General features: G+C 29.2%; 1 protein-coding gene across 1 annotated transcript; it reads right to left on the reverse strand.

The window, feature by feature from the left end:
- Positions 1-7,420: 7,420 nt before the first annotated feature.
- On the reverse strand, positions 7,421-9,322 carry LOC114271202 (transcription factor PRE3). The gene is made up of 2 exons (XM_028212809.2): positions 8,675-9,322; positions 7,421-7,758 (listed from the first exon to the last, which is right to left on the reverse strand). The coding sequence occupies exons 1-2, from the start codon at positions 8,831-8,833 to the stop codon at positions 7,609-7,611; spliced, it is 309 nt and encodes a 102-aa protein (XP_028068610.1). The 5' UTR covers positions 8,834-9,322; the 3' UTR covers positions 7,421-7,608.
- Between the last annotated feature and the right edge of the window lie 228 nt (positions 9,323-9,550).

Genomic DNA, 9,550 nt, shown 5'->3' on the forward strand with positions numbered 1-9,550 from the left:
ATGTAGTTCTTGATGATGACATTGTTTTACCTCCTTTTTGTAAGAAACCAATTGGACCTCTAATAACAGAGAGAATACTTTCGAAGGGCGGATTAAAAGAATTAGGTGCAGTAGGTGTGGAAAGATGGGAACTCGTAATCGAAAGACATGTAAAGAAGCTTGCTTTAGTTGTATTGATTTTAATTGAATTATTTTTGTTGAGAGTTAAGAGGTATTACTTGCATTGAATGTTTGAGTATTTTTTGAAAGATACATCATTTTGGTAGTTGCATTGGATGATTGAGGAGTTTTTTGAATGGAAATTATATTTTTTGTTGATATTCTTACAAGATTAAGTTTCATAGATTTATATTCTTTGATTTTGGTTAAATGTAGTTGATGTTTTTGGTGTTTTATACAGTGGTAAATTTATCCTTGATTGGTTTGAATGAGTTGGTGGATTATGTTTTTTTAAGAGTGATAAATTTACCATTGTCTGAACGAAACAATCAAGCATTAATGGGGTTGCTGAATTTTGTTATTTTTAAGAATGATAAATTTTTAACTGACTGTATGGAAAGAGTTTATGGTTTATTACATTTATGTCAGTGGTTGATAAATTTATCACTGTCATATCCAACCTAATGTTCTTTTTTACAGTGATAAATTTATCAGTGGCTTAAACTCAAGAAAAATCAATTATAGGTAGTTTGGGACTAAGTTTCCCAATCTGTGCTACATTACTGCCACTATGCAATTAACTATCAGTGGGATCCTTGAAGCAAAATATTTCAAGTTTGTAATTCATTTTCAGATTAACTTGTTCAAAATTTCAGTCTAAGAAATGCTTTAGATGCAATAGTTTATCATCAGGTCTTGAATAAGATCATATTTCTTCATAAATAACTGGTTCTTGGAGTTAAATGTTAAAATGTATGTACAGTTTGTTTTTTTGGATTTACTATTAGAACTTTATCTCCACTCCATATACCTAGAATGACATGTTCTTACATTCATTTCCAAACTTGAAAATATCTTTAAATTGCAACAGTGTTTTAATTCTCAATTTGGACAATGTAATAGTGTTTGTGTTTTAATTTTCAATTTAGATAAAGTGTTTATTATTTTTTATATTGTTTTGTTTACTTGAATTAGGAAAAAAGAATGAGAGAGAGAGAGAGAGAGAGAGAGAGAGAGAGTTGCTGATTTTTGTTAGTTTGAACAGTGATAAATTTATCAGTGTAAAAAAAAATGTCATGTTAGTAAATGAAGGGATCCAAACTTGTTATTAAGCATAAAGTAAGACTGATATCAAAGCCCGATTTGGTAAAAATATAGCTAAAAAAGACTGAATTTTCATTTAGTGTATTGTCTATAATTTTAATATTGTAACAACCAAGCATTATAATATTCATTGAAGTAAAGTACGAACCAAAATGATCAAAATATAGATAACACTGTAACAACCAAACAAGTGAAATGTATGAAGTATTCACATTCTAACAACTAAATGAATCAATGTTTTCTTTTTATTACACTATAACAAACAAACAAGCAAAATGTTTTCTTTTCTTCCAGATCTGTTGATTATTGCGAAGGCAAGTCATCAATGTTTTCATCAATTATTTATTGTTGAGCAGTTTGTTGGTCAGTCAAGAAGATAGTTAATATATCGACTCTCAATTGATTGCATTCTTCTTTGAAAAAAGTAGACATTATGTTGTTGCTGGAAACATATTGCCTCATAATATAGCAAGCAATGATTCCACAATCAAGCCTACAAAAATATTTTGAAAACAAAATATTATACTTTGGTTTCGTTGCGTTTTTTTTTATAGGAGTGTTTTGTTATTGATCAACTCACGAAGTGTCTTCTTATTGTCGGTTGTTGATAACTCTCTCTGAATTAGGCAAATTAAGAAAATATATCATTGTTATAACAATTTTTATCACTGAATTAGGCAAAATAAGGAAATTCGTCATTGTATAGCAAATGTTATCACTCAATTAGAAAAATTAAGCAAATCTATCATTCTTATTGCAAATTTTATCACTGAATTAGGCAAAGTAAGCAAATCTGTCATTGTATAGCAAATTTTATCACTGAATTAGCAAAAATAAACAAATCCATTATTGTATGGCAAATGAACATGAAGATATGACTATTATGAAGTTGAATATCACTAATAAATTAATGTTGTATGATACATATTGAAAATAGTTTCAAGTTGAATTTTATCACTTAATTATAGTTATGAAAGAAGAAGGGAATCAAATCCATCATTATAACAAATTTTATCACTCAATTAAGAAAATTAAGCAAATCTATCATTATTATAGCAAATTTTCTCACTGAATTGGGCAAAATAAGCAAATCTGTTATTGTATAGTAAATGAACATGAAGATGTGATTATTATGAAGTTGAATATCACTTAATTATAGTTATAAAAGAAGAACGGAAGATGAATACATTTCAAGTTTGATTCGCATGTTTGTTGAAGAAGAAGGGAAGCAAATCCATCATTATAACAACTTTTATCACTCAATTAGAAAATTAAGCAAATCTATCATTCTTATAATAAATTTTCTCACTGATTTGGGCAAAGTAAGCAAATCTGGCATTGTATAGCAAATTTTATCACTGGATTAGCAAAAGCAAGCAAATCTATCATTGTATAGGAAATGAACATGAAGATGTGATTATTATGAAGTTGAATATCACTCATAAATTAATACTATATGGTACAAATTAAAAATAGTTTCAAGTCGAATTGTATCACTCAATTATAGTTATGAGAGAAAAAGGGAGGCAAATCTATCATTATAACAAATTTTATCACTCAATTAGGAAAATTAAGCAAATCTATTATTCTTATAGCAAATTTTATTACCAAATTGGGCAAAATAAGTAAATCCGTCAATCTATATCAAATTTTATCACTGAATTAGCAAAAGTAAGCAAATCCATCATTATATAGCAAATGAACATGAAGATGTGATTATTATGAAGTTGAATATCACTCATAAATTAATACTGTATAATACACATTGAAAATAACTTCAAATCAAATTTTATTACTCAATTATAATTATGAAAGAAGAAGGGAAACAAATCCATAGTTATAAAATAAGAAGAGAAGCAAATCCATCATTATGACAAATTTTATCACTCAATTAGAAAAATTAAGCAAACTTATCATTCTTATAGCAAATTTTCTCACTGAATTGGGCAAAGTAAGCAAATCTGTTATTGTATATCAAATTTTATTACTGAATTAACAAAAGTAAGCAAATCCATCATTGTATAGAAAATGAATATGAAGATGTGATTATTATGAAGTCGAATATCAATCATAAATTAATATTGTATGATACACATTGAAAATAACTTCAAGTCAAATTTTATAACTCAATTATAGTTATGAAAGAAGAAGGGAATCAAATCCATCATTATAACAAATTTTATCACTCAATTAAGAAAATTAAGCAAATCTATTATTCTTGTAACAAATTTTCTCACTGAATTGGGCAAAATAAGCAAATCTGTCATTGTATAGCAAATGACCATGAAGATGCGATTGTTATGAAGTTGAATATCACTTAATTATAATTATAAACGAAGAACGGAAGATAAATACGACTCACATTTGATTCGCATGTTTGTTGAAGACGAACTAAACAGGGAATATAGATCGAAACGGTGGAAGATTTGCTGGGGATCTGCTCATAATTAGAATATAGATCAAAACAGAAGTGATTTCTTTGGAAACGATGGGAGATTCAAGGAAAATCTCTTCGTTTGTTTCGATTTCCAAATCGCAAATCGCCTCAGAATAGTTTTCAAGTCAGAACAATTGAGAAGAAACGTGTGTGTCACGCGCACAAGGGAGAGCTCGTGATATCTTCTTTGCTTCACACATGTAGTGTGACATTGAGGGATAAAATTGGAAACTGAAATAGGGCAGGACTTGTGGGTATTAATTTGTTTCAATGGGACCGGCGGGTAAGTCCCCCTTAACTTATTCATCACAAAGTCCAACAGACAAAAGCCACATGGAGAATTAAATTAATTTATAGATATGTTTGTAGTAGATCACATCAAGTTGGAGATTTTATTTGCACTCAAAAATTATTAAGTAGCCCAATTTCTTAATACATTTTATTAAATTCTTTAGAATTATAATTTACTCTCAATAAATCTTATGTTTTTTCTCAAATTATCTTTGAAGATACACCCAAATAATAATAATAGACAACTCAAAAATCTCAAATTACACCACTTTGAAAAAACCCTTTAAATTTTTTTTAAATAGATTTCTCATTACAATTATTCATTTTGTTCACAAACGATGGCACCGGCGAAGAAGAACGACGAAGGAGGACAATGAAACACACGATTCTATTCATCTATACCTACTCATTCTCTCTCAATCTATAATATTAATATATAATAATATCAAATAAATATATATATATATGCATTTATAGATATGATTTACAGACTATTTAGCCAATTTTTTATTTTTTATTTCTTGATTTATTTGTATATGTTAGATCGTTTTTGTTAGATAACCATTCTCACCTGAAAAACTAAAAAGAATAAAATCATGAAACTCAAAAATTCCAGGACACCCAATTAAAGCTATGATAAAAGCAATTATTCAAATCATTGAAACTACAATTCTTTCTCTTCACCAATTTTTTTTTTTTTTTTTTTACATCAACTACGACTTTTATCTCAATATTCAATTAAAATCATCAAAATGAAATGAAACTAATCAAAAACAAATTACTATAAGAGAAATATAAAAGACAAGTTGTATTGTTGAATCTGAAGTTCCGATTAGCTGATAAAAAAATCCAAAATAAAAAACTATAACAACATAATAAGAAACAATTATATTGATAATAATTGTGAGTTTTGACAGGGTGGATTGGAGTTTTGAAGTAAAGAATGAGATGAAAATAAAATAATTGAAACTTTAAGAAGAAGATATAGAGGATTAAATATGAAGAATATATATAAATGATTTGAATGTACCATGAAAAAAAATATTTTTTATTTTAGGGTTTAATGTGTATTATTCTTATTAGTAAATTTACATTACGATATAATTGAAACTAAAATTTCAAATTTTAAGTTGAGCATGCTGAGTTATTATTTGGGTGCAAAATAAAATCACCCCATCAAGTCAATTATCTCTGTTGGACTCTGGCCCAATCACTTGAACGAGCCCATTTTCTACTGGGCTAGACCTAGTAGCCATTGACAACATGCTTTTACGATAGCAGCCCATTTAACCTTTGCTTGAATGTGTTGCTTGTAATTTCCCCTTTATGTCAAAATATTTTTAATTATGGGCCATCACACTACAACATAAAAGAGTTTTTAGGGATTAATTTTTTTTTTATCAGAAAAATAAAAATTTTATTATAAAAAATTAAGAGATGAATTTTTGTTGTCATGGAAAAATAATTCTTAAAAAAAAATTTTAAAAAAAGGACTTTTGGAGGCAATTTTAAAATTGCCATTAATAAATACACATTTAAAGACAATAATTTTATTCCAAAACATTTACTTTTTGAGACAAAAAATTTGGTGACAATGGGATAGTAATTTCTTACTAATGTCCAAATTTGTTATATAGTATCAGTTGGCATAGTTTTTTGGTGCACAATTTATAAGGAACCATTCTCCTCGAAGGACAAAAAAACATTTTGTGTGGTTTAATTTTTTAAATGCGAGTTTTGATTTTTTTTTTGTTTTTTGAAAAAATAATGACAGAGATGTTCATCTCTTCTTCTCATTTCTTGTTTACCTCGTGAGGTAGCATACTCTCATTTTTTATTTTTTTATTTTTTATAGTAATGACATTTAAGTGATGTTGGGCCCCTAACATTAAATATAATCATTGTTCAAAGTGACAAACTGCGAAATTCACCGTTAGGGTGAATCATAGTGGACTATACTTCCAAATAGGAGTTGGGTTCTGCGTCTAACAGTTTGAATCCGTGCAATCCTTAAAGATTTTGATCAATCTTATACTACAATAAAATTTCTCATTTTTCTCAGTGCCGTGTTCAATGGTTAGTTCTACTTATATAATAATTCTTATTCCCTACTTTCATAGTAATTTTCACAAATTTGTGCATAAAAATACCAAAGTTGCAACATACCAAAGTTCCATAATTTGAATTCTACTGGCTTCTCTCATATTTCAATTCAAATTAAATCCTTTCAACAACTATGATAAGCTCTTCATTTCACTATGAACTACTTTTTTTTATATGTTTTGATCTTGCAATTATTGGTTACTTTCACACACATCCACACTGTTTTCACATATACATGCATTTGTGCACTGCAAATATTAGTGGAGTAAAAAAGGGTTATTGTTGCTTATCCCCAAACAGCCATTGAACTTGTTTTTTAGTGCCAGAAAACAGGATTGCCATACTCCCAAGAAAAGATGAAAAATAGGACATGTATGGATTACTATTTTCAAGAATGGTAGACGGATGAACTCTATATTTCACCCTTGAAAAGGACCAAAAGTTTCTATAGTTGGAAATGGATCTATCACTACATGTTAGAGGCAAGCCTATAGGGAGGTCTACAATAAGCTTAAAAACATAGAACGAACCATAACATGAACTACAGAATACTTGCGCACCTGCACGTGAACTCCATAATTGTTGTCGGGCCTCATGCATGTGTGTGATTGTTCTTTAGTTCATTTTATGATTTGTTTTGTGTTATAACTGTTAACTTCAAATTTCCAATGATTATGAAATGGAGTTGAGGTTCTTTCTTATATCATTTTTGTTACAAAGGCTTGAGATTTGTTAAGGGTGTGTGCCAATTTAGTTGAAATAGATCAATCAGTAATGAAATTATTCCTTAGTCTCTATTATCTCAATGTAATTTTACTAACCCCTGTAGTATCGTGGGTATTCTAGCATCAAATACAAGGGCTATTCAAGTGAAAAATCAATGCCAACTATAACCCCATAACTAGGTCTTGAAAAAAACTATAAAATCAAAAGGAGTATATCGAAAAGTGGTTCCAAAATGAAATATATGGTATAATCCAATTTTATTCCTATGTTAGCCATACTTAATGAATTTAGTCTATACATTTTATTTTTGTGGTTAATTTTTGAGCTATTTTTTTAATTTCATGGCATTGTTTACTTTGATAAGTGTGGACTTATGCTGTAATCAACATAGCAAAATGGGTAATGCTACAAATAAAGTAATAAATTTTAAAAAGCTTTCTTACTCGCTGATGTAGCTCTTATCAAATTATCAAATTGGATCTTATTTCAAATTTCAAAAATTTACTATTGTATGTCACATTGTTAAAAAAATTATTTTATACAAATTATTAATTTATATTTCATTTTTATTATATTTGCGGCAAAATAGGTGCCTTTGTGAGCACTAACTCCTTTTTATTCTCAAGTAATTAACTAAGCACAACCTTACATATTGGATTCTGATCGATCTAGTCACCAAATTGCAAATTATTTTTTGGTCTAGTGACAAAACCCTAGACTGACTGAGAAAAGAGAAGCACAAAAAGAAAACAAAAAGCAAAAAAAAAAAAAAAAAACAATGCATAGGCCTATTGCATGAGTAAGCTCCTAATCATGGCGGCTTGAGCGCTATCTGAGGTTGCCAATAACTCTGAAAGTCGCTCACTTAGGTCATCGACCTCCCTGTGCAAGTTTCTTATGTAGTTGCATGTCTCCTGTAACACCTTCGTTGCTGATACCTGCATAATTTTCAACTGAATTACAAATCTTGAACATGGAAAAGTTTTGGTTGAACAAAATTAAACTACATAACAGATTACAAAATAGATATAAAAAAGTGCATGTGGAGCCATACATGTGAACCCATCCTTCGTCTTTATTTTGTATTTTATTCTATGATTTAATTGTCTGGCTGACACACTTGTTTTAACATATATAATAAAGCGAAGACTTTCAATAGAATTGATTGAACTTAAAAACTATGGAATCTTTTATATTTTTTATTTTAATAATTTTTTAAGATCTTTCTTTTCTTTGTTTCAAAAGTTCTTAAAAAAAAAGAAAAGAAAAAAGGATGACCTTTTTCACTCCAAAAACTTTTAGTATAGGATAGGAGGAACTGAATTTCAATCCATTGGGGGACTTCCATAATGTAATTAGCTTAGTTCACACTTACTTTGCTTAACAAAATCTAATTATGCAACTAAAACCCTCTTTTTAGTCTATTTTTTTGTTCATTTGACAAGTGAGTGAATAATGTTCTCATTTCTAATTAATTAACATAATGGGTCCACTATTTTAAACCAGACCCACTTAATTTTTTTTTTAAACCTTGGTCAACAAATTTACCCCCAAAGCAAATATGTGTCCAAAAACACAAGGGGAAAATTACTTAGAATTTTAAATGTAAGGTGTAGATTTAAATTTCTTGTTACAATTTCAATAAATCTAGTCCCTATATTTTCATTTTAATTTTAAATTTTTTTTTTTTGAGTAGAAAAAAAATGTCTTGTGGATAGAAAGCTATTTTGTTGACCCGGTGAACAAATTGTATGTAATGTACTATTTTGTATTTCGAGTAAATAATATTTTTGTTTCTTTTTTATTTATTTTTTCGAGATCAAAAGGATGAGATTTAAAAATGAAAGAAAGCACCTTATCAGAGCGCCTATGGCGAAGCTCGGGAAGAAGTTCTTGTAGCTTGGAAACAAGATCATTGATTTGGTCGTCGCTAATGTTACTCCTTGAAACTCCTGCTCCTCCTCCTCCACCTCCTCCTCCTGATTGTCTTGATCGTGATCTTCTGCCAGACATCTCTTCTCTTCACTTCACTTATTTATATATATATATATATATGTAAGCTATTTATCAAGTTAATAATGGTATAGTTCTATCAGAGAAACTAGTCAAAGAGAGACAAATGGGATTAAATTTGTCAGAGAGAAGAGAAGACAAGAGAACAATGTGAGCTATATCACAACTGAAAAATGGTTAAACAGCTTGAAGTGAAGTGGAGAGAAAGAGATATAGTGTGATGACTGTCAGCGACAAGTTAATTATGGAGAAAGAGTGATTGTGGTGCTTTCAAGAGAGAGAAAGAGAGAACAGTGAGGAAGTGGGGATGTGTGGGGGGTGAAGGAGCCAAGAAGACAATTGCATGGAACTTGGGAGAAATTGGTAAGTAAAGCCTTGTATTTAAATAGGGTTTTGAAGAGAGAGAAGGAGAGAGGGAGGGAATCAAGTTTCTAGAGGCACGCCATACTGTATTCCTTCTCTGCGTGTTCCAAGTTGGGTTTGATCTCAACTTAAAGTGGTCTCAAACTTAAGTGGACTCAACGTAGGCCAGCCAGGACAAGTGTTAGATGTGATGAAAAGTATTTCATAAAAATAATTATGAAAGTTTTTTGATTTTTAAATTAGATATATAATGGGAGTGTTTGTTTCAGTTTTTCAAAGTCAACTTATGCTTTTTAGTTTTGAAAAAGTTATTTTGGACTGTTTGGTTAAACTTATTTTAAATAACTTCTGATT

Source organism: Camellia sinensis, chromosome 4 (genome assembly GCF_055761805.1).
Source record: "Camellia sinensis isolate YWXY chromosome 4, ASM5576180v1, whole genome shotgun sequence".
Classification (NCBI taxonomy): Eukaryota; Viridiplantae; Streptophyta; class Magnoliopsida; order Ericales; family Theaceae; genus Camellia; species Camellia sinensis.